This window comes from Gambusia affinis, linkage group LG15 (genome assembly GCF_019740435.1).
Source record: "Gambusia affinis linkage group LG15, SWU_Gaff_1.0, whole genome shotgun sequence".
NCBI classification, from domain to species: Eukaryota; Metazoa; Chordata; class Actinopteri; order Cyprinodontiformes; family Poeciliidae; genus Gambusia; species Gambusia affinis.
The window spans coordinates 15673098-15698979 of NC_057882.1; the positions used below are offsets into that span (position 1 = coordinate 15673098).

Here is a 25882-nt window from a genome sequence, read left to right on the forward strand (position 1 = left end):
CAAGCTGAACGAAGCAGCTATTAACTTTAAGTCAATGTGTGGTCGACTGAACGGCTTCGTTCACAATCTCCTACAACTACAGACGGACTACAATTCTAAAACGGAGCAGAAAATTGACGTCATTCAGGACTTCTAGGTTCTGTTCACTGATTGGTCCAGATGAAAATTCTACCGGAGTAATCCACTGTAATTGGAGAAAGTGAAGATGGAATAGTGGAGGAAGATGAGAATCAAGCGGAAGTGGGAAAGGAAAGCAACGGCCAAGAGTATTAATGCTGCTATTTTCCACACTGAATATATGTGCACCCAGCATAAACACATCACCATAAACACTCAATAACATTATTGCGCAGAAAAAAACGAAGGTTTCAGAGTTAATAAGATCTGCTTCAGACTTACCCTCTGGTTTATGTTGGTAACAAATCCCATGAATAAATTAAATAAACTGAAGTGTGTGACGGTAATGTGGCAAAACGTGAGAAAGTACAACTGAGGATGAATTCTTCAGTTAGTGTAGAAATTCTAAAAGACGTACTTATCCATTTCTATTATTATCTGCTTTTCTACTCTTTCCGTCTTGCTTGCAAATTTTCAGACGGTTGTAGAAGTGGAAGTGTTGTGTTAGCAAAGCGTTTGGGTCCAAGAATGTGTCAAACCTGTTCACACTTATGTTTTTATGTGGACCGTGGATCGTCTGTCCAGACGGAGACGCGACTGTGACTCACTCTGTCAGCTCTCGCCTCATTTATATTAATATCCATCACATTCATCTCAACTAACCGCAGATTTCACTTTCAGCTAATGGTTTAATTCGAAACGTGAAAAATTCTCTCCAACTGCTTGCGATGTTTCAGTCAGACAGGGCCTGCTTCCCCAAAATTTTATCACATCACGTATTTTACAAATGACGCTTTTAGGTATAAAGGTTTTTTCCTCCTGCTTATTTAATTTCTGCTTTCAGTCTGACGTTCAACAAAAAGCATTAATATAAATCTCTGCAGTACAGTTATAGTTTTTCCTGAAATACAAGCAATAAAAGAAGAAGGGAGAAGTGTACAAATGCGTCCAAGTACAAGCATGAACAAATCCTGCACACAATCCTATCATTGCACAAGCGCCTAATTAGCACGTTGCATATGAAAAACAACAGAAAACAGCGTGTGGGTGAGGCCAGAGGCCAGCGGCGCCGCAAAAGGGCAGAAAAGGTGACAAATGAAGAGCGCTCCGTCGTCTGAGTGCAGACCTCTGACTGCATGTGGGAGAGACAACATCTGCAGAATAAATGCGAGGTGAATCATAATGGAAAAGAGGCACATATTTCTATCTAACTCTGTTGTCAGAAACGGGTATTTAATTTGTTTGGAGACAAAAAAAAAAAAAAGTCACAATCAACGATAGCAGACAACGTGCGGCACGAGTCAGACTAGAAATCATGGCAACAAATCGTGGATTTTCTTTCCTTTAAAGAAGGCAGCTGCTTGAAAACGAGCAGCGTTTTAACTGCAGCAGGTTGCCTGGAACAGTTTAAATGAAGACACTGTGACGGCTACCCGCTGCAGTTCAACGGAAACCTGACAGGTCCGTAAATAGCTTCAGCAGAAATGTCAAACAGTGTTATCAAAGAGTTACTCTAATCTGACCCCTTGTAATGTGTAAACTAACACGTCACTTCTTACAATCCAATAATCAGATTAAAGTTACTATCCAAGTTACTGCGTGTTACTATATTTGTAATTTTTTTTTTTTAGTAAACCCATATTGTTGCTTTCTTCTTTTTCATTGGGGAGTTACGTTTCATGTGTAACACCAGCGACACAAACGTAAACAATGGAGGGAAAAGAGAGATGCACATTTTCTAGCTGATGGATGAATTTTTCATCCATCTCTGTAGACCTGTCACACAAACTGCAAATTTTGATGCACGATAAATTGTTGCAGAAGTTATTGCGATGAACAATAACATTGCTATTTTGAGACCATTTTTAAGTAATATAATGGTAATGGCAAAAAATAATGCAAGAACACAATCTGAAAGATCAGCATCATGGATTAATTGATTTATTGATTACTGTGACAGGCTTGTATGTGCGTTTATCATCTCAAGGTGACAAACTGCCCCAGAAACATCTTCTTCCATTTCCTTTTGAACAAAATGGCTTCAGTCCTTCATCAAGCAAAATGACTTCCACGATGAACACTCACTTTATCATTTGCCTCACAATTAGCAAGATAAATACTCTGGCAGCACACACAAGCTAGCCACCAGATTCTGATATATTTTATTGGTCAATTAAAAAAATTTAAACCGGTTAATACTCAATAAACTAATTGAAGACTTCACCAGAGCTTCCTCAGTCTCTTAAAATTTCAACAGCATCACTATTCTAGCGCTGCAATTCTCCGTTCAGAGGGGGGAGGAAGGAGGAGAGAGGAAGCGCTGTGCTGAAGGCGCTGTGGTGCGCCTTCAAAATAAAAGCACGAGAGCGGGAGATTTCAAAATCTAATATTTTTTCGCAGCTGCAGTGAAATTATTATAGGGGACAAATGCACCTGCCTCCAATATTGGTGGGTACACGTCCCCCCCGGTTCCTACGCTTATGACTCGCACTATAATTGTCGTAAGAGAAAGAAAAGTGATGCCAGCTTTTGTATCCGGCACACCTGAGTCGATATTTTGTAGAATCATCTTTTGCCGCAGGCTGCAGCCGCCAGTCCTGTGGTTGTCAGTTTCCAGAAACTGAATTTGGCGCCCATGCTGTGCAAAAATAACTCCAGTTATCAGATTGGACAGAAGGTTTTTGTGAACATCAGTTTTAAGTTTCACCACGGATTCTCAGTTGGATTCAATCTGGACCTTCCTAACACAAATAGGATTTGATCTGAATTGGATATCGAACATGGTGGCAACATCAGCCTCAAGATGCACGATGGTGCCGCCATGTTTCTCGATGTGAAGTAGCACCTTCTTCAACATGTCTTCCTGACACATGTCATCTAAAGAAACGCCTTTAGATGAACTGCAAATGGAAAAGATTTTCGAGAGACGCCAGGTTTTGGTTTCTCAACAGACTTGCATTCAGGTAGAGTTTGTTTGCTAATCATAGGTAACTTTAAAGGCACTAATTGTTATTTGGCGGTATTGGAATGTTAAATGCACACTTTTCAGGTTTTTAACTTTTAAAAAGATTTAGAAGTCATCCACCTCACAATAACATTACTTTTTGTTGCCCTTTTACCTAAAACCCTAATAAAATACTTGTAAAATAACATAACATAGAAAGCTTTCTATGGTTAAATTCCTTTTAAAATGTTTTTAGAAAACAAGTGTTAAATGCTAACTCAATTTTAAAAGGTGCAACAAATAAGAAACCTAATTTGTTGAATGTATTTATATTTAGCTTCACCAAATGGACACTGTAATGTAAAGGTTGTGATTTTTAATAAAAAAGACACTTTAGAGTTTGTTTTTTGTCTCATCTCGGCAGAAATTATTTTCACATATGTTAAAAGAAAGGAAAGGTTTACGGTCTTGGGTTTTAAAAATCAGAACAAAAACAATTTGATACAGTTCTCTACCATCTAAACCAAGTTCTCATGTAAACAATGATCTCAACCAGCAGGCTCCATTCTGCGTGAATTAAATTTGACATTCTGGTTCTTTGTAAACTGAGGTTGTGCACCAGTACTTAAAAAAATCCAGCATGTTGTCCTTTTTCAGTAAATGCACGGGAAGATCCTGTAGGGAACTCGGCGACAGTAGGCGTCCCACGCGGGTCCGTACTTGGCCCTGCACTGCCTCTCGTCCCGGGCCTCCCGGTGAACCAGCAGGACGGTGAAGTAAACCACATAGAAATATGGCAAGAGATGAGAGAAGCCTGAAGGGGGGAAACAGAAGAGCAACAAGGATAAATGACCTAAAAAGCAGCCTAAAAATGTCACCCGAGGGATTAATCAGTGTTGGATTGGAGAAACACCTTCGCTTACCAGCGTTTGTGACATGAAGCAAATTTAACAAGCTGTAATCAAGAGTTCAGCCCCCCTCCGCAAATAGCAGCGCACTTTCTTTTCCGTCTGTGTTACATAAAAGCCTGGCGCTCAATAGCTGTTTGATTGTGCCCATACAGTTCAGTGTTGATTCATCTTGACGGTCACTTTGTAAGCCTGTACTTAGAGTCTTTGTCTGTCTGTCATCGTTTCCTCAGTTTTTGTCTGGAACATGCTGCCATGGTTTTTTTTTTTTTCTAGAAGTGAAAAATTTCTCAGTTTGGGATTTTGCACCAGCAATTAAGACAGAAACTGCATAATACGTCTCGGTTACAAAGGCTGCGACAGCAGTGAGTCACTTTAAGCTGAATTTCAATGAGAGGTGGAAAGAAACATCAACCGCGACAAAAGTCTGACAGCTGCTGTTCGGGGATAGTTCAAGGAAAAGTGATGCAGTCTGCCGTGTCATTGTGTCAAAATCTCACTGTTTGGCCCAAAATACAGAAAATATCGTAAGTGGTTAATAAGGGCAGAAAAAGGCCTTAAAACATCCGAGGGAGAGAGATGTGTGTTTGAAATCTCTCCATGTTGCCATGAACTGTAACCTGATTTTGAGAGAGTTTGGAAGGGAAACAGGCCCACAGCATAATAAGTTTTCTATCGTACTTAACTGTGGGTTTCCGGGCCTTTTCTCTTCCAGAACTACATGTAGTGTTAGTTGCATAATACCTCAAAAGTTGGTAAAGTTGGTATAGGTTAACAAACTCCACGTCTCTATGTTTGAAATAGTAGGACAGACATTTTGATTTGGGACCCAGCATGTTACATATAAGTTCAATATAATTTAATTCAAGTTGATTCAAATCACAAGTACTTCATTAATCCCAGAGGGAAATTAATCCATACAGCAACCAATACAGTTTTCTTCAAGGAGTTGCCTTAGATGCTAAGAGCTGTAGGAAGGAAGAATCTCCTGTAGCAGTCGGTTACAGCTAATCTGAAAAGGCCTCTGACTGAAGTCCAATAGAGAAGATTTTCTGCAATTTTCTTGATTTTTATAAATAATTCTTAGCACAATAATCTCCAGATGTTCTTTTGAAGCCCACGGCTCTGATGGCCTTCATAAGAAACCGAAACCAGTGTTTCTCATTAACATGAGAGATGTTAATGAGAAACATTAACATCTCATATGTTAAGTTTATCAAGCTTTTATCAAACTAAAAGTTCGATACACTTTTAGTTCATCTCATAAATTTTTTTTATTTACTATTTTTATTTCCACCAGAGGGCGCATTGACGGCATGAATATCTTACAGTCCCACATGTCCAACACACAATTTTCTACTGAATTATATTTGAACTAAATTATGACAATTATTATTCATTAAGAGACTTACAACATTGTCTCGCGTAAAACTTAGCATTTTAATTAACCTAATTTGTTGATGTACATATTAAGAGTGATCTGGAAGTATTTCTTCAAATGAGCCATAAATGCGGATCGGGTTTTCGGACAGATTGTGGAGTGACGAGGCTTGCTGACCTGAGGTGTGACCCTTAGCTGCAGTTTTTCAGCAATAAGCTTTAGAAATATATTCAACTTGCTTCACAGTCGTTAAATACATCGGCTGAGTTTTAAATGATTGTTTAAAACTCATTCCACTCACTGCAGCTACGGGAAAGATTAAGCAAGCAGTTATGTTGTGGTCAAAAGGTCCGCACACATCTGCGTTACTTGACCGTTCTCTTGTCTTTCCTGTTTTGTGGAGTGGCAAAGAGGAAAAAGCTTCTGTGTCATCCAACAGGTTTATCTCCACAATAAGGAAGTTCTGGATTTCTAATTAGACATTCATCCATCCATTTTCAAATCACCCTTTGTCCCTAATGTAGTCAGGAGGGTTGCTGGTGTTAATCTCCAGCTACGTTCCGGGCGAGAGGCGGGGTTCACCCTGGACAGGTCGCCAGTCTGTCGCAGGGCAACACAAAGACATACAAGACAAACAACACACTCACACCTAGGGAGAATTTAGAGAAACCAATTAACCTGACAGTCATGTTTTTGGACTGTGGGAGGAAGCCGGAGAACCCAGAGAGAACCCACCATGCACAGGGAGAACATGCAAACTCCATGCAGAAAGATCCCCGGCCGGGAATCGAACCCAGGACCTTCTTGCTGCAAGGCAACAGCTCTACCACTAATTAGACATTTCTATGCAAAAATACTTCAGTTAGATTAATCAGGATTGTGAAGGGTGGAATTTATATGATATATATTTTACTTTTCTATGTGAGATTATGCTATTATGATAAAAAAACAAAACAAAAAAAAAACAAACAAACAAAAAAAATAACAACTGCTAATCAATGTGTTAACTATCTTGCAGACTATACTGTAAATAGTACCAGAAACAGCTATGGCCTCTTTCACCCAGGTTGTGTTTTGTAGGGTCTTCACATGGTTGTGAAGATAAGAAAGGGATTGAATACAAAACGTCAGATGTAAGAACATTAAAGATGACCTCAAAGCAGTAAAGAAGGTGTTGGGAAGCTTTGATGTCCAGCTACGCGGGGCGCATGGGCAATCGGTACTTTAAAGTCATGCCATTCAACATCAAAAGAGATTAAAACAAGTTTTAGATATGCACTGCTGTCCTACAATAGGGATCACGACGACCTACAGGAGGAAAAAAAGTCAAAAACACAAAAGGGCTCGTGTGAGAAAAAGCCCAATCCTCTCTGCTCAATATTATCAGTAAAGATATCTGTAGCAACCATCAGGCTTTCAGATAGAAATCTGTGCTGCTGTGGTTTACTATGCAGGGTGAGTACCATATGGAACTACTTTCAAATAAAATACAATAAAATAAAATAAAATCACTGTAAGGCTGATTGTTAGTCATTGTGTGTCAGAGGACTCATGCCAAAATCTCGCTGTAAAATGTTTCGTCAGCAGCAGGTTGTGATTCATTAAAGAGCTGAAACCAAAGAGTCACCCTGTCAGAATAATTAATGCAGTTTACCTGGTGAAGTGGCGGCTCATGGAAAAAAATTGTAGATATTTACATCGCAGATTATAGGGATTTATTGAACAATCCATAATTCTATTTGCCCTATTTTCTTTCTTTACTGAAGAAAATAATAATAATAATAATAATAATAATAATAATAATAATAATCAACCACAATGACGGAAAGAAACTAAAGTATCTGAAGCGGGTCTTGACACGAGTCAGGATGCTTTCACATGGCTGTCAGCAGGAAACCTCTCTCTGAAGCCACTGGTGACAGGGAGACTTTGATTGGAAAAAGTGGAACAACATCCCTGCCAAGTGGCACAGATCTAACGAGCTAAGAAAAACAGAAAGCCCACAAACGCACCATCTTCTGTTCATGCAGGATATCTGTTATGTGGTTGATGAAGTTTGTATAAAAACAAGTCAAATTGTTAAATATAAGTAGATAATTGGAACTAAATAGTAAATGTGCAAGCAGGAAGGGCTGCTTCTTTGCTCAATTCACTTCATCACATATCAGAGATTCACACAACCTGATTTGCTGGATATAATTAACAACTTAAACAGTGGCGTCCTTGAATGGGGGGCAAAGGAGGACCATGGCCCCCCGCTTGAAAAATGTTCGCCACCTCTTTGCGCCTCCAGAGGATAATTTTTATGTAAAAGACATTGAAATTCAGAGTCATGTTATGTTATTTTATGTTATATTACATTGTGGAATATTTTTTCCATAGCTGTGACCCCCTAAAATTTTTACTGGCCTCATTCGGCCATCACAAAAAAACTTTTTTTGGTCTAAAACTCCACCCAGCTGGTCATTAACACACACTATGAACTGGGATTTAAACAATAATAATAATAAAAAAAAACTATTACTAATTTAGTTCTCATTAAAATGTCTCGTAATGAGAAGAGAAGGACCAAAAACGGTCAATGACTTTTTTTCTCATCTGCCCTTGAATTTCTGTAGATGGCGACAGAATATGTAGGTTTTTGGCTCCTTTAGCCTATTTCATGTTATCAGACAGTTGTAAGTGAGTCAATTAAAGTGTGTTCCATTAAGAAGAAAAGAATCAGAAGAAATCTGTAAGGGGGAAATAAATTATCACACCTCTAGAAGTCCTGATTCATAGAATCTCATTTGCTATGTGAGATTTAGACCTCTGAAATAACTACTCAGACAAGTGACAGAGAATCTTGAGCCTGTTTCACCTATTATTATTATTACATATTTCACACTTACGTTGATCTTTTTTAACAAATACACATGAAGAAACTAAAGAATTATTGGTCGATTTTGTATACATTTTCTATTTTGGATTCAATTTGACAATTGAAGTCACACAAAAGAGCCTGTGAGGCCGTGTGAGGTTGGTCAACAAGGCAGCGGGGAGTCTGAAGCGGTCTTACCACATGGCAGGGACCACGCCAGCGCCATAAGGAGGTCGCCGAGGTAATTGGGATGACGAACGAGACCCCACCAGCCTGACACCAGCAGCCGTTTCCCTGTTGCTGTGGCGATGGTCTCCAGTGCTGTAAGGAGTTGTGCAGAATGCAGATTAGGCAAAAAAGAAAAAAAATACAAAAATTCACACCTCAGCTTCTTCCTCTCCTGTCCTGACACCAGGAGGACATGCAGGAGCAAAGTTACTTTATTACAAATGAAATCAAATGACGTGACAAAATGGATTCCCTCCATAAATTTCCACAGCTTTTGCCGAACAATAAAAAAAAAGAAAAAAAGAATGGAAATGACGGACGACCTGAAACGCTGGGGTGAGTCGGGTCTCGCCTGAACTGGTTCTTCTGCGAGTTGGATTTTCTGAAAACGTAATACCCAGCACCTGACGACAAACGGAAACACGCGTTTAAAAATCATGGAGTGTGCCATGAAACACAACCTAATGAAAACAATGTTCACCGTTCAGGGCAACTATGACCGCCGCCGCGAGCAAAGACAGACTCTGTGGGTGAACAACCAGGAAGGAAGCCTGCAGGCTGTAGGTGAAGGGAACCCAGGCCAGGTCGCCGAACACCAGCATGAACCCGAAGCCATCATGCACAATGTCCATTGTTGTCAGAACGGCCTCCTGGTGAGAATGAATAAACAGCAAAAATAGAAAAAAAAAAATAAAACACATATTAACAATGCAAAATAAAATGTTGAATCTGTCCCCACACAGGCGTTTTCATCTTGGGCCACATCAAAAATCTGACTGTTCTTAAAAGGCCAGTTGTGCCAGAATGTATTGATGAAACCGATTCAACTGTGAAAATACGAATTAACAGCTGCTTGTTTCAGCTTTCAGTAAGTGTTTCTTAAAATAAAATTAAATTAAATGTCTCTTCACACTGATCAGTCCATCCAGGATTTTGAGATTTTTTAACAACCAAAATCACCGATTTTTTTTTTTTTTTTTGCTAATTTAGAAATATTTGTAAGAAATTTTTATGACGTTTGTGCTAATGTATGATATTAAATGTGACTTCTTATTCATCGCTGTATCGTTCACTGACTGTGATTTGACATCAAAGAAGGCTGAGGCTGCAGTCACTTAAACTCAATGTTTTTGGCCAAATTTGAGGAAAAAAATTTGGGAATTTGAAGATTTTGTGTGAATTTTCTGTAGATTTGTCAGATTTGTTGAAAAACTGGAAGGACTTTTTTTTCATGTAACTTGGAATCTAGAGGGCTCCAAATTACCACGTTTGGCCCTTGAGTTTGACACATGTGACATATCGAATATCTTTGCACAATAAAAGTAACAAAGCTCACTTCGTTCCATAAAGCATCTGCCACATAAAGCAGCTGGAAGCAGTTGACCAGGATCATGGCGAGGGAAGGAGAACCGCGAAGCTCCGCCTCCTTCATCAGCATCCCGAGGTTGATGACCACCTGAAGGGACAGAGATCATATCTGCAATCTGCGATAACAGGAATAAGTTGAAATAACTTACACTTAGAAAATTGTTGTGGTCACTCACTCAGTCAGAGATGACTTGTTTTTTGAAGTAGAGTTTATTTTAAGAACACCGCATCAGGTAGAGTTTGTAAAGTGGGTGGTAACGTTTAAAAAAAACCGAAAAAAAGCAAAAAGCTCAAGGGGGTTGATTTGTATTGCAAAGCATTAGAAATCAAAGCTAATCGTTTAGCTTCTCCTCCTGATACGGAGCTAAATCCATGATCACAATGTTCCAGTCTCACCCTGATACATTGGGAACCAAATGATAAATGTAAGTGAACCGTGACTTTGTTGTACTGCTGCATCTTATCGTTTGTTACTCTGAACCTTATGAATCTTTTGTAGCTTCAAGCTGTAAAGAAATTATTATCATTTGTCAGCACACCCTCATGTGAGTTCGCTCAGTTGTTTTAATTTGGGACATTATCATCAATTGTAAAAATTCTGAACACTAAAAAGTAAATAGTTTTGACATTTCCAAAGATGTATAAAAGACAAAAAAAATAAAAATAAAAAAATCCCACACATTGTCTGGAGCCAGTTGGTGGAAGGTTTTTCTTCTGCTCTCCTACGCACACTGCTTTAAAACATTCACATGTACAGAAGTTTAACTGTTTACACCGCGACTAAAGAGGGACACCACTTTCCTTTCGTACTTAAATCTTATTAATTTGTTATTTCTATTCTGAAAGGATCTGGTGGAGTAATAAAAACGTTTCATTTCAAACTAATAAATCTGTCTCTATGTTTTTTATTATTCTTATTATTCTCTCTGGTGACGCAGATGAGAGATAAAAGTGTCCAATAAATCTGGTGCTGTGCTGGGTCATCAGGGAAGCAACAGAACTTTGATCTGGGTTGCGACAAACTGAGGCTGCAAATCGATCAGAGGAGAGCAACAATGCCACCCGGTGGTCAGTTTGTTTTTTGTTTTTAAAAAAAGGGAGTTTAGTTCTTATGACACATTTTTGCATCACATTTAGATATAACACCATCAGGAAAACAACAACAACAAAAAAAAGTGACATTTTATGTTGCGCTTTCTCCTAACTTTTGGAAAACGTGATCAAAAATTTAAAAGTAAACCAGAACATGATTTGTCACACTGAATATTGAACTTACCCAACCAATCAGACCTGGTCTGAGTTCACAGAAATACTTGAGGTCAAAGTTTCCGATCCGAGGGTTCAGCTCCCGCCCAATGAAGAAGTCATAAAGGGGATTCCCTGCAACAAGATAGACAACAAGTACTAACAACGACTCTTTGAAGATGCTTTGATGTCTTCAGCACAAGTGTTAAGATACTGTTCAAGTTACCGTATTCCTGTATAAATAAATAGAACAAATGAAATATGAAATAATATTTCATATTGTGTACCAATATAACTATTTACCTACATGTTCTCTTTAAGAATTTAATGCATCATTTATATATATTTGATAACTTTAAACACTGATTACCAATAAGCAAATAAGAAAACAAACATTTTCTTGCCTAAAATTGAACAACATAGCATTCATTTAGCGTGTGAAAGTGTGAAAGCTCAGCCTTTCAACTTGACGTCAGTACAGTGTAGGGCTGATCTGTTGATTCCCTTTTGGATAAACCAATTCATAAACGGGCAGCAAATAGGAAAAGGAATTTTTCTTTAATACTTAAAGAAACTAGGCCGTGAGTTGGATAAAAACGTATTTACAGACAAAGTAGGTTTTTCTCAAATTAATTTTTTGGCTTAATTGCTGCTGTGAGTTTGTTGTTCTTTCAGCAATTGACCTCGCTTGAGTCCGTATACTTGGATCAACGATCAATTGTTCACAAAATTAGTCAAGAATCATTTCGGCCCCACATTCAACTCCAACTGCAGAAACAGAGCTGATACAGTCGTTTGTGTTTTTCTGTTTGTTAGCAGAATTTATCCTCTCAGATACTGAATAACATTTCTGCTGTTTTCTGCCTTTGTGGATGCTTATTGCCCGAGGAGACATAAGAACAGCGTGTAGCTGGCACAGCAGGGTCACCCGGCTTAAAAAGGCAGAATGCAGTTGATGCTGATGCCTGCAAACTCCTGCCGAGCAGCAGGGCTCTTAGATATTTACCCACAGGAAAACCAAAAAAACCAAAAAACCTCCCGCAATCCAACAAACGGGGGCATTCGAATGCGCAGTGCGTAGCCACCGGCCGTGTTTACACAGCGCTATCGTGTTTATTTCCCCGCTTCACTTTCCGCCGGTGAAGCTCGCTTTCTCACCTGTGTCTCCCCCCGGGGCCAGAGCATGGGAGGGAGCCCAGAAAGAGCGGACGTAGAGGTAGACGGAGGACAGGAACGACACGGCGATGGCAGAGACCGCCAGCGGCACCAGCAGCTCAAACAGATATCCAAGAGGAGCGCCGAGCCCCAGCAGCACCGACAGCAACGCGGCGCTGATGCACAGGCCGTGGAAACCTCAGGGAGGAAAACAAACAAAGCTAAATGTTATAGCCCCAGGGAGAGCAAACAGATGGAGGACTGCATTTTAAAAAAGCAGCTAAAAGTTGGCAGATAGAGGAAATGTTTATCTAAAGCAAACTTCAGCTCAAACAGGCAAACATGAGTAAAGTGTCGCACTAGGAGATATGAAATGTAGCAGCTGGAGAACAATAAAACATCACACTTTATTTATTTATTTGGACAAAGAGATTTATTTTTAAAAAAGCGTCGATCAACAATGGAGCTGGTTAATACCATTTATGGGATACTTGAGGCGGCTCCCGTCCCTCAGCGCTAATCCGTCTGAAACCTGCATGCAAAAAGAGCAGCGGTGAGAAATGTCAGCAAATCAAGCAGAAACACTTGATAAAAACACCCAACAGTAGATGAGCTGCAGCACCATGAGGTCAACCTGACCAAACGGTTATCAATATTATAGTTGAGAACAATATAACAATGTTTCAAAGACCTGATGGATGTGTCAAAAAACAATAATCACAACATACAGTTTGAAGAAAGGTGATCGTCTCAATCAAAACAAATAACATAACGAGAAACCCAATGAACTCTTTCTCTGTTTTACATTTTATATTTATTTAAAGCAGTGGCCAAAGATAATACCATCTCTACTGTTTATGTGTTTCTGCTATTCTACACTTACAGACTAATTAATTGTGTATTTTACATTGTAAGTTTAGACAAGATCTTGCATTCTGTAGAGTGCTATTAATGGCCAAAACAAAAGAGACAAAACTAAAAGAAACAAATGACGACAAGGATATTCAACACGGCCACCTCACAGAGCTAAATAATAAACAGTTTAATGGTTTGTCATTGAATATTCATGTACTATATTTGTATTCATAACACTTGAACCTTCTTGCGTTTTATCATATTAAAACCACAGATTCCCTTGGATTTAACTGAGATTTTACGTGACAGACCAAAACCAAGTGGACATTTTGTAGACATTTCCCACCTTTCCTAACGGCAGCAAGTAGAGGAGGGCGTGCAGTCCGATCCATCCCAGCAGCAGCGTGGGAGCCAGCGGGTCCCACAGCTGGTCGGCGGGGGGGAGGCAGGGGGGCCACTGGAGGACGCTGGCCTCCGGTGACTGGCTCACACAGATCAGGAAGAGAACGGTCAGTGGGAGGAAAACGGGAATGCACACGGCACCTGAAGGAACAGAGGAGGAAATGAGACGATGGGATGGTAAGATAGTTCAAGAACTTTGACTGATAACAGCAAAAAAGACCGAAGATATCGAAGGTTCCTGCATGAAATGAATGGGACAAATAATGCCAGACAATAAAGACGTTTGAAATAATGTCAGCATTATCAAATCAAAACCGTTCAGCGTCAGATGAGCTCCGTTCTATAAACATTTTATTGAACTGCAAAAAACACAAAATCCTACCCAGTATTTTTGCCGCGTTTCTAGAGCAAATGTCTCTAGAAAAGCGGCAACTTAACTTAAAACTTATTTTAAGTTTTGTCTTAAAATAAGACAAAACTAACTTCGAAATAACTTTTCAGTGTGATACTTACGAGCTTATTTTATGCCAATAATTCCTTAATATTGCTATTTAAAAAAGAAATCTGGCAGTTTTTGTCATTTAGGGAAAAAGGTCTTGAGACAAAAAAAAATAATTCTTCCAGTGAAGCCAGTACTTTTTAAAATTAATATTATGGATTTTTTTAAAATATATAAAATAAGCTCCTATGCCTTGCTGAACAGTTATTTGTAAGTTAGTTTTGTCTTATTTCAAGTGTACTAAGATATTTGCGCTAGAAACTAAAAAGAAATACATTTCTGTAACAAATAGTTTAACAATGTCTCGAAAAGTCATATTTCGCAAATCATGTTATTATACATTAATAAATAATACTGCTTATGTTGCATTTATTTTGAAGTGCACGATTTGTGACTTCCTTTTATATATAATATGTGTTTGCTTATTAATAATAATGTCTAATTTTGCTTATCTCTAAAAAAAGAAAATGGATTAACTGGACTAAGACTTCAGAAGTTAACTTTATTTTACACATATCAACAATAAACTGTTTCCTAGCGGAGGCAAACGTTAGGACATCTTGTCCTCTAATAGTTACTCCTATCCACTTTGGCTGGGAAAAAAAAAAGATTTTATATAACATTAAAACCAAAAATTAATTTTATTTTACTTATTAAATGCAACACATCAACAACAACAACAAAAAAACTGAGAAAAGTGTTAGGACACCTAAAGTATCCTGCGATAGATTGTGTTACGGTTGGGCTGAAATAACGTTAGCAAGACGCTTCTTGTAACAATCGATCAGTCTCTGACATCAGTCTGAGAAAAGTTTCTGCTACTCCTCCATATGTTAAAATATGTTAGGAAAACACAGTCAGTCCTAAAGTGTCTTTATTTTTATTTTTTTTTACATGACTCAAATGTATCAAACTTCGCGGAACGGCTCAAGCTTACCCAGAGTTCCTCCAAACTCTCTTTCTGTGTCGTGTGACAGTCTGTGTTTCAGGGCTTTCTTGGGTCCCATTTTTCTCCTCCTGTTTAGAATATTGACACAGATAATGGACGTTATCCAAACTTTTATGGCGGTGGCAGCATCATGATGCTGGTGTGGTTTGCTCCAAGTGGTGCAGCATTAATGGATGACATAATTTAAATAAAAAAAAGAAAGACAGACTCAAAATTCTTCAACTTCCCTTTAAAATCAACAGGAAAATGGTTCAACATTAAGGACAATGATCCTTGGTAAACTTCTAACTGGACAGTTGTTCTGATATAATACACCATACATGCTAAAAAAAAAAATAAAATAAAAAAATTTAACTTTCTAAAATATTGTGAAGTCTTGCATTTCAGACTAGTTCCCTGGAATTAAATTAAATATTTACATTAAAAGATGAAGCCAACTCAATAAATGTAGAAAATAATAGAACTGCGAAAAGCTGAAAATAAAATCTTCAAGGATAAATGAAAAAGTATTATACAGTTATAATCCTGAAATTATTTGCTCCAGGGTATGTTTAATAAGCGGGTTGTTAGGGTAATATCTGTCAAAAATTACGGGGACCAAACTTGGGTCAAAGTGCAATCAGTGACACACAGACTAACCTTTCTACGCAGAAATGGGAGGTAAACACCATCTAGAAACGCCGCAATTACCATTATCTGAACGTCAAAGTGAGAATCTGAACGTCAAAGTGAGACTCTGTTATTTAACACAGTAAATAAAAGCTCTTACCACTGTTGGATAGAGGAGGGAGCTTGCGGAGCGTCAGAGGCTTTCCTGTCCGTCCATACTGCAACCTGCACGTGGATCCGCCCAAAGTACGACCTGTCGGCATGGAGCCCCCTCTCAGCCAATCAGATTTGTTCGTTGTCATCAGAAGAGGGTGGAGACAAGATGCCTCAACCAATCAGAGCCAGCTAACCGGATGGCGACAGCTGAAGCTGGAAAACGCCTCAGAGGCTAGTAGTCTGTTGCGAAATAACCTGAATCGCATCGATGCTTTAGGAAAGCAATACCTAAAGTTTCATATTTTAAGAATTAATAAGAACATGTTCTTTTAAACCCATACATGTTTATTCTGGACATACATTCAATTTAGTGTATTCACTATTCAGACATGTACAGGAAACAGACAGGAAACAGATGTACTGCAGTTTACAGTTAATGAATGAAAACAAAAACGTCCGCAAATAGCCTGAGGAGATTTATTAATGGAGCAGCTTTCACTGGACACAGCTTTGCTCTTTAGTCGTCAGTGTTTTTTAATTAGTCATATTATCTTCAAGGTCGGAGTGCTAGAGATCCCCCGTTTTCAGACTGAATCCAAGTTTTTTGTTTAATTATTATTTCATAGCAAATGATTAATACTAGAAACTGTAAGTAAACTCAACAGACAACATCATGATTGGTAAATCTTGGAAATATACCAACCAAGAACCGTGGGAGTAGTAATAAATAAGAGATCAGGATGATTATTTTCCTACAATATGTTTACAGTATTCACCGAACTAATGCCAATAATGGCTAAACAATTCCCGAACAACGAAACACAGGTACCACTCAACCTCTCTCACAGATCACTTCAATAACACTCTGCTCCATCGGTGAGGGGTCCAGGCAGCGGTGGGCGGAGCTTCCCACTATCTCATCCAACAGGAAGTGAACGAGGTTCTCGTCTGATACGAAGCGCCACAGGTACATCTGCAGGTAGTGGCAGTCGACTTGGATCTGCTGCAGGCCGTAGCGCCCAAAAGTGCGCAGGCGGACACACTCCAGGAACGTCTTCAGGCTGATTTTGATGATTCCCGTCATCACAGAGACCTGGGAGAGAGGACACGTTAATTTGGCCAGCAGACCAGCAGACGGGTGACGGGATAAGGCTAAAGGAATGAAGAACAGTAGAGCGTTGGTCAAAACAAACTCACAGCCACCACAATGTTTGAAGCTTGCTAAAGCCACTGTCCTGCATGTTTTATGCTTGATGGATTGGGGACCAAAGTTGCAACATTTGTTACATTTTCAGCTGCTGTGGTTCTCTCTCACACTCCATTGTGGTGGCGCCGCACCGAGAACTACTGAAGGAAACATGAAAACCTCTGAACCTTCTTCACAAAGTGTAACCAAAAATAAAGTGACGTCAGTTGAAGAATTTTTCTTTTGTAGGTTGTTAAAAAAAACAAACCATTTTTCCAGCTAGCGCTAGACTCATGTGTTTGTTTTGGTTGCATTTACCCACAATGCCCTGCACTTTAGTTCGCTTCCTGCTTTGGAAGAGGTCTCTGGTCCGCTTGGCATTCACGTATGCATTCAAACCGCACCAGAGTTCACTTCAACTAATCTTCACCTGGGTTTTTAGGAGGACCAAAGATCACTTTTTGGTCCACATCAGGGTTCAATTACGCATTCACACTTCCTCAATGAACCAGACTTTCTAGGCAAACAAACTAGAGTTGGATGAAAGCAAACTGAACAGGGCTGGTGTAAATGAACCCTCAAATACATCTCAAAGTTGGTTTTGGAATAGACAAAGCGGACTAATGTCAAGCTTCTGGAATGGCTCCAAAGTCGGCCTTGTTGAAATTCATGAATTATTTGTTCTAGGCAGCCATCCATTTTAATCAAACTCTGCCATTACTTGATGGCTACAAGAAGAATGTGTTTTTGTTCCTGTAACTTCCTAAAAGCCATTTATTCAAATATTGGTGGGGGTGTTTATGTTAATTTGATCCAGTTTGTATAATTTTGTCACTATGGAAATCAGAGAAAATCCACAATAAATGTAAATTTGCCTGACACTCGTTTGTAAAAATGCATTGAAGCTTTAATAATCAATACCCCCTCAAATGAAACCAATTAAAGATCAAAATTAACATAAATGACACGCCAATGTTGAGTGGCTGTAAACTTCTGACAGAAACCGTCACAGCGAGTTAACAAATCAACATGAAGGAATATTCAAACTTCCCAAGAGCAAAGAACAGCATCTGTGAATGCAAAGTCACGCGCAGTAAGAACCAGATCTCCACACACTGGACAATTCCTACGTGCTTATGAGGAAACTGAAGACATCAGCCAGCGGTTGGAAGCCCATTTCATTAAATCAAGAGCTCGGAAACGAGAAACACAAAGAAAGGAGACTTCCACACAGACTAAGAGAGAAAACAGCAAATAAATCTGAATAAAGTTTTTAGTGTTGCTTTAGATAAATGCAACAAGAATCTAGGGTGGCAGAACAGCCTCAAACATTCTGTTGTTTTCTTTCCCCGAGTGGCAAGAAAATGATGTGAAGGAGAAAATCGAAGGGTATCATTAGCATGTTAAAGTGAGCCCACGTCCGCGCCTCCAGAGTCGAAGAAGTCTACTTGAAAACGCAACCAGCAGCATCATTGAGCACGCTCCGACTCACACGTTCCCGAAGGCAGACAGCCCGCCGGGCCCGGATCACGTCCTGCTCCTTCAGTGTGGCGGACATTCTCATGTGCCGCTTGGAAGGCCGTTAAACAATATTTATTTAACTAAATGAAGAGCAGCACTGACCTTGTTGAACTCCACCGAGCTAAAGATGTCGATCCTTTCAGAAAACAGCTTGTGGATGTTGCTCAGCAGATTGGTATCCATGGGAGCGCTGCAGGTAAACAACAGGTAACCAGTCAATTATTGGTCCTATTCTAGACATCATCACTAAACAATAGCGATCCACTTATTTAGGGAAAAGCAAATTCAAATTTTTAGGAACACTTAAACTATGATAACATTAACTCTGTAGACATAAACAGTGATCATATTTCAGCTGCTTTTTCTTCATCTCCTAGACGACAACCCTGAATACCTCATAATCGCTGCCAACAAATATATTATTATGACAAAACCAATTTAAATGCAGTTTTAAATGACGGTCTGTTTCTGAATGGGATTGGTTTAAGTAGCCTCTTCACCAGTTTTGTACCGACTTATTGCCATTTAGTCCATTCCCACTTTCATTCCCCCCCATCTAAACAAATTTGTTCACAGCATTTTTACGAATCAAGGAGATAAATGATCATATAAATGCCAAAATCTTGCATAATTTATTTAAATTGGATAAAACCATCAAAAAAAATTGTATAATGTTTGTATGTTTCTATTTATTTTGGTCTGATTCTCAAAGGGACTGGTTGACTCATGAAATATGGTCCCTGATCAGACAAAAGTAATGTTTCAGTAAAACAGCCACCTCTTTACCGTAGAAGATGAGTAAGTTACAAAGCATTTCAAAACATGTACGAATTGACACATTGTCAGTACAAACTGCCACAAGGCAGATGGCCTCATTTGGTGCCACAGAGAGTCAGTGCTGAAACAACCAACACTGGCAAAGAATGAAGTTCATCAAGACTTGAGTTTGTCATTCGGAAGTATTTAATTCATAGCTCTTCTGTAAAATCGCTGAATACAATTTCTCCAAAACACCAAATACATTCTCAGACGCTCTGAGATATAAGGGGCTTGTCGCTCCAACGCCAGAATAAGACACTGAAGTCTCATGTAAAGTGTCTATATCTGTCACTGCCATGATTTTTAATGACTTATCACATTAACCAGCTCATTATTTAATGGAAACGCAGTGGTTGGGAAAGTGTTCTTTTGTTGTTGTTTTCTTTACATCAGCAGAATATCGACAAATTTTTGTGCATGTTTGTAATGGAAATACAGCTCACCTCTGATCTGTACATCAGGAGTTACAAACACAAACTGCTAACCAACGCAACAGCGTTGTATAAACAAAGCTGCTTCACCTCGGTGTGTAGCTGGCTGCATAACGGGGTTGCTGCCTGGAGCTGCTGTAGACGGAGAAGGTCCTTTTGCTCGAGTCACTGCTGTGGGCCTTCCTCACACCTTCTTCATACAACAGACCCACCTGCGGTGCAGGACATTCATGGATGATGTTCCGGTAGGAACAGTGGCACTTTGACTCAGTCTGCCGTTCGAAGCGATACCTGCACGTCGATGGAGGTGGTGTCCTCCACTACTCTCTTCATCACAGCTCGGACGTTTCTAGGCTCGATGGTGTTGACCCAGTCTCGAGTTTCAACACTCTTTCTTAACATCTGCGAGATGATCAGCCCCTGAACCTGGACAGAGAAAGAAAACAAGGTGTAGTCTTGGGTACGGTGTGTATTTTTACTCTTGACTCTGTATTTTTGTTTCAAATGGTGAAATACCTTGACATAATGGTTGAGGAGTTTTTGTGCCGCTTCTCTTGCTTCTCCACATAATGTTGTGACTGGTGTTATGGGATTTTGGTGCTGAAAAGATGGCCAGTCTTTTAACAAAGTCATTTTAAAAACTAGTTTACAGTTTGTCACACATCTGTGTGGTCTTTCCCAAAAATATTTTACGTTTCTCCAATACCTGGACGAGAAACTGTTCGTCTGTGAGCGTGAGTATGTAGGAGATGGTGGACGTCTCAAAGTCCAAGCAGAGGCGAGACAGCAGCAGCAGGAGAGCCGGGGGCGTGGAGCCTCCTTTGTCTCCGGCGCTTTCACAAAACTGTCGAGAAGACTGGCACACAAACCTGATGAAGTTCACCACCAGGTTCTCACGGACTCCCTGGCTACAGAACTCCCCCTAAGGCGACGATACAGAGAAAAGCTTTCATTAAAAACTCACTTTTTAAATTTGTTTAGAACAGGAGTGTCTGTTCTAAACTCTTAAAATTAAATAATATCAAACATCTTTTCAAACTGATCTGTCCCTCCTAGATTTTGCCTTTGTTTTTGATTTTTTTGTTGTTATCAAAATGATTTTGTAAAGCTCATTTACAAATATCAGTAAGAAAGTTTGTGATACTTGTGTCGGTAAATGTGACTTTTTGTTACCCGCCACATTGATTACAGATTGTAACCAGAGTCTAGTTTCAGATCTAGACTCTGTAACATCAGAATGGTTAAAGACAGACTTACAGTAAACCAGGACCCACCAGTCTTACCACCTCTTCAACAAATCTGTTCCATTCATAAAAATAAACAAAATCTCAGATTCATCATGGCCTCGGAGTGAGACTGGACTGGAATAGACCCATCGGTTGGGTTAAAGTGATGAGAGTTAACATCACTTAAACCCAGTGTTTTTTGACCAATTTTGTGGAAAATTAGCAAATAAAAACTCTCAATTATACAGTAACATGAATCTAATGATTTTGCATGACTTTCTGAGGAAGGAACCGAATGATGGAAAATCAATAAAGTTCATAAAAAATGTTTTTAACAAAGGAGATTTACCTTGAAGTAAGGCTTGTTGGAGAAAGTAATATCCTTGGCGGTGAAGAGGTGGACTGACGCCAACACCGACTTGAGCTGGTTGAGAATAGAAGCTGACAGAGATGAGAGAAGCTCTGGAAGACTGTTGGGAGCATCCCGGCCAGCTGCAGGCCCTCCTAGATGCGCTCCGGTTCCAGCCACGGAGAGTCGAGGCATTGCTAGGGCCTGTCTCACATCTGTCAGGCTGTCCATGTAGAAGCTCTGCAGAGCAGAGAGATACTGCTTCACTCTCTCCGTTGCCGCTCTTATCACGATTTCCGTCCCCCGGTTTGGAACGGCGGAGCCAGGCAGCAGTTTGGCCACGGCCTGCAGCCTGCGGTGGAAGCGGTCCAGAGCGCGGACCAGGAGGGAATTATCGCCGACGCCTTTCTCTTCTTGTATCCTCCTCTCGACAAGCGAGAAATACCGAGCCACCAGGTCATCCACGAAGGCCTGCAGCTTGCCGCTTGCCATCTGAGGAATATTCTTCGAAGCCAGCTCGCCTGTCTGAGCATGCTTGATGAACAATTCTTGATAGGAAGTAATAACCAGACATAAGCTGCTGATAAATTCATTGCAGCCTCTGTCTATGAATTCGAGAATGTCTGTGTTTGGGGTGGGAGAAGGTAGAGAGAGCGTCTTAGGGGAATTATCGCTCGGAGATCCCGCGGCTGTAGAAGACGATGACTTGCGTGTTGCAGCCTCTTTCGGAGCTGGAGTCGGCGGGTACGGTTTGATCTCTGCTTCCAACCCCTGAAGATCCAGCTCCAGTCGAGAGCGTGCATGGCTCAGGAATTTATCACAGAGCTCCTCTGCCGGCTCATCCAGCTGCAGCAGGAGCTCCACACACTCCGACAGGTCTCTAGCGCTCGTCCCACCATCTCTATAAACACACACACAAAATACTGTTAAACAGTCAATACATGTTGCCTTGCAAACATATTCACATGCCTACTTTTCCAAGTTTTGCCATAATGTCAATGCATCTTAAAGGGATGGATGTCATGTGACATAATTGTATAGTCAAAGAAAGTGCATCGTTTTTTTAACCTTAAGAAAAAAAAAAAGCTTTTGTTCTCAGTCCCAGTTATTCAACTGGCTTACCACGTCAATTTACTGAATCTTTTCCTCTTTAGAAAACAACTCAAGCTTAGTAAGAATGAAAGAAACATGTCTGTGGACATATTTACTAATTCATGGTACCTACAGGTTTCAGGAAGTCAAATTTTATTTATTGGAAACTAGAATAAAATTTAATACAGAACACAAATGCAAATATAGGGGATGGTTGGAGGAACTTGCTGCATTACAAACAAGCATAACAAGAATTGTGAACTTTGTGCTTCTCTCATTGCATATGGCTCTCTACAGTCTTAACCCCCATAGTCCTAAGCTTAAGTTTTTTGGCACCTATCCTCGTATGGGTTGGCACTTGGCAGCAGAAGTCAGCCAGTGGCAAGCTAACTGCCTTTAAATTTGTAAGTACTCATGATAGCCTCAAAAAAGCTAGCTAGCAAGGGTATATTAGCAGCCAGTTAGCGGTAGCCTCGACCAATGAAGATGTTTGTGTGCAACTCAGACTTTTTCCTGAATGAAAAGCACCACAATGCAACAAACTATATTAAATAGTCCTGGCACAACAAAAAATGAGACCTGTGATAAACGCATTTAAGGCCAACGTATATCTTATTTTATCAACTTAACATGTTTTAAAGCTTTAATTTGAGACACAAGAATTTAAGACTTTTTAAGGACCCTGTAATTAATGATTGTGTCATCTTTCCTTCATCGGGCATCCATGATCTTAACAGATTTCCACCTGAACTTCTGCCGAAGCTCCAGAGCCAGCTTCTCCATGATGGCGTTGCAGTCGTCCTGAATCCCCTTGAAGGAGGGCAGGTGGCTGTACTGCTGCAGCACGCAGCGCGCACGCCGGTGGGAGCTCACTGCCTGAGCATAGGCCTGCAGCTCCAGACACTTATTCAGTCTAGCAGGCAACTCAAACAGAAACTGAAGTTTCCTCAATAGCGTGTGAACCCCTGGAAGGAAAGAAAACTGGACAAATAACTAACAAAATCATCCTAAAGGTAAACAAAAGTTTAAAAAAATTTTTTTGAAATGTGGATCATACCAGATAGTTTGGTTATCTGTGCGTGCTGGTCCTGAAGCGTGCCGCTGATAGAAGCGCTGAAGTCAGTGATAGCGGCCATGTTTGCAGACAGGCAATCCATTTCGTCCTCCATCTTTTTGAAATCGTTCTTCATTTTTCTGATGGTATCTAACAAAAAGAGGAAATACCTCATGTACATGCTTCAGTCTCCTTAAATCTTTACAAATGATATCATATTACAACTGAAAACATCAATGTGATCTGTTGAAATGTATGTACTAGATTAAGACAAAGTAGTTTTAAAGTATTAAAGTGTGCTACAAATACATCTCAAAAAATGTGAACATTGTAGAAAGTGTTCACATTTTTTTGTCACTCATATCAGAAAGAAAAACTCAAATAGATTCAATATATATACAATTAAATATTTCCATTATATGTGCGCAATAATCAAATTCCAAGAAATAAATGAATGAAATATTTCAGTGTATGTGTAATGAATATGAGTTACTTTCTGAACAAGTGACAAAATGCAATTAACGCTGACCCTCAGTGCAGCTACATTAAACTTTAGAGCTGTAAAAGTTAGTCTTTTGTGAAAAGAAAACTTAAAAATGTTTAATAAATATCTACAATAGTAAATTCATGATTATTTTTAAAGAACAATGTTAATTCTGTCTTTAGGTTTAAAAACAAAGAAAAACATAAAACATTTACAAAAACAAGATTGACAGATACATTCCCCCTTTCCCCCAAGAGCTTTTGATATTTGTGGAAAATGTAAACAAAAAGAGTCTCCAACATAATGAGATTTTTTTTTTTTGTTTTACTAATACTTGTGAAAATTTAATACTGAATTTATTCCATGCAAATAACTGCAAAACTGCTAAAATCCACTGTTGCTATAGCTATATTTCTTTTTTTTTGTTAATTGTTGGTTTTGCTCTTAATAATCTAATTATTAAGAGGGATTGTGGAATTTCAAAGAGCCACTTGCAGTTGCGGAGCTGCATGTTGCAGGCTCCTAGTTTAGATGTGTCTGTTATAATGGCCCAGTCAAAGTACAGACCTAAAGCAAACTGAGAAAATGGCTTGAAATTTAATCTATGAAATGAAATGAAATCTTGTATTATTATCCTTCCGCTTTACAATGCTACGCTGCTTTATGTTGGTCTAGTGCACACATGGACGTTTGTGGATGTAACGTGACAAAACATGAAGTAGTTCAGGGGCTACAGATACATTTGTATCATCTACTTTACCTGTAGCAGATATGAACTTGTTATAGTTTTCATAGACCAGGGTCTGCATATCACTGTCCAGAGAGCGGATCTGCTTCACCATGCAGGTCTCATGGTCCATCAGCTCAGAAAGGGAGCACTCTCTTCTCAGCTGTAGTTTAAGAAACATAATGGTCATAAACATTCTTTAATATAGCACATAAAATAATTCATTTGTATTTAGTGGAGAGGAAGAACCACGATTTATGTAAATTTAGTAACTAAAACAAATTAAAATCCACCAAGTGTCTTGTGTTTCCAGAGCAAGACCTCAAAGTCATCCTACGTTTTTACATGTAAATATATAGTGCTGGAAAATAAATCAGTGGCTTTAGCGACTTGTGTTTATACGACTACGGCGTGATAGTAGAAGCTAAAAAGACAGCACCTTGTTGAGGTACAGCTCCGGGTCAAAATGCGGCCCGTTGATGTCGCAGGGATCCAGGGACTGCGGCTGCTCCCGGGCCTTGCCCTCCTCGTTTAGCCCGTAGTAAAGCTTCAGCATGCCGTGCACCCTCCGCCTCTTCCCGGACTCGTCCGACACCGAACCCTCGGCGTCCATACTGAACTCCGACCAGCTGCCACAACGGACGAAGCGAAACAAACACCTGACAGCTCTGAAACACGGACTGAAAACTCTATCTCCCCGTTTAAAACGATTAAATATTTTTCAGCTTTGCAGAATGTCCTGAGTAACAAAAACTTGTTATTCAAAATATTCAAAATCTGTCATTTTCTTTGAGAGAAAACGCAGCTGTATGGAGTCGTTGTTTCCGCATTTGTAGCCAATCCAAACTTACGCTCTCACAAAGTGTACGTAATCAAGCCTGACTCGGATATACTACTGCGCATGCCTGCGCCACAACGATTTAAAGGGCCATTTTCCTTCTCTTTTTTCGATTCTTTTTTTTTTCTTTTTTGTATTGAATCATTGTTCTAACAATGGTAGGGGTGGACCTAAAAATTCATTCTTATTTTTTTCTTAGATGTATGGCAGATTTATTTCGTTCTTTGTTGTTATTGTCTTTTCATATTGGTATTGTTTAAATACAAATGTTTCTTTTATGATTTCTTTGGGGGGACAATTTTAGACTTTTCCAAGATTGGGGGTTCCGAACCTCCTCCCCCTCCGACTCCCCGGGATTTCCCATGCTGTGAGGAGTGCCACCAGGTTCTATTTGTGGACCTCTTCTTTTTCTCTGTACTTTTTACCACTGTTATCTGTCTTGCATAAATAGGATTCTATTCCATTTATGTCAATGAGTG

The 25882-nt window shown here is 39.6% G+C and overlaps 2 protein-coding genes across 3 annotated transcripts; both read right to left on the bottom strand.

The window, feature by feature from the left end:
• Positions 1-1003: 1003 nt before the first annotated feature.
• On the bottom strand, positions 1004-15774 carry tm7sf2 (transmembrane 7 superfamily member 2). Of its 2 annotated transcripts, none has more exons than XM_044139681.1 (11): positions 15681-15774; positions 14900-14979; positions 13408-13604; positions 12684-12738; positions 12210-12404; positions 11083-11186; positions 9775-9894; positions 8920-9088; positions 8762-8842; positions 8409-8531; positions 1004-3875 (listed from the first exon to the last, which is right to left on the bottom strand). In XM_044139681.1, the coding sequence occupies exons 2-11, from the start codon at positions 14967-14969 to the stop codon at positions 3715-3717; spliced, it is 1275 nt and encodes a 424-aa protein (XP_043995616.1). In that variant the 5' UTR covers positions 14970-14979; positions 15681-15774; the 3' UTR covers positions 1004-3714. The 2 variants fall into 2 exon arrangements, with proteins under 2 accessions (XP_043995616.1, XP_043995617.1); XM_044139682.1 differs by having other exon boundaries at positions 14900-14976; positions 15681-15755.
• A 226-nt stretch (positions 15775-16000) lies between these two features.
• vps51 (VPS51 subunit of GARP complex) lies at positions 16001-25513 on the bottom strand. The gene is made up of 11 exons (XM_044139653.1): positions 25005-25513; positions 24599-24728; positions 23358-23504; positions 23046-23265; positions 21209-22109; positions 20340-20555; positions 20150-20233; positions 19925-20059; positions 19724-19845; positions 18486-18573; positions 16001-16769 (listed from the first exon to the last, which is right to left on the bottom strand). Exons 1-11 carry the CDS (start codon positions 25176-25178, stop codon positions 16509-16511), a joined length of 2478 nt encoding a protein of 825 aa, XP_043995588.1. The 5' UTR covers positions 25179-25513; the 3' UTR covers positions 16001-16508.
• Positions 25514-25882: the final 369 nt, after the last annotated feature.

Excerpts from the sequence above, each read along its gene's own strand:
- tm7sf2 (XM_044139681.1), bottom strand. The coding sequence starts at position 14,969 with ATGGGACCCAAGAAAGCCCTGAAACACAGACTGTCACACGACACAGAA. Across the intron at positions 13,605-14,899 it reads AGAGTTTGGAGGAACTCTGG|GTGCCGTGTGCATTCCCGTT; the intron begins GTAAGCTTGAGC and ends CTGTTCCTTCAG. Across the intron at positions 9,089-9,774 it reads CAGATGCTTTATGGAACGAA|GAGGCCGTTCTGACAACAAT; the intron begins GTGAGCTTTGTT and ends CATTCTCACCAG.
- vps51 (XM_044139653.1), bottom strand. The coding sequence starts at position 25,178 with ATGGACGCCGAGGGTTCGGTGTCGGACGAGTCCGGGAAGAGGCGGAGG. Across the intron at positions 24,729-25,004 it reads CGGAGCTGTACCTCAACAAG|CTGAGAAGAGAGTGCTCCCT; the intron begins GTGCTGTCTTTT and ends CTTAAACTACAG. Across the intron at positions 23,266-23,357 it reads ACAGATAACCAAACTATCTG|GGGTTCACACGCTATTGAGG; the intron begins GTATGATCCACA and ends CTTTCCTTCCAG.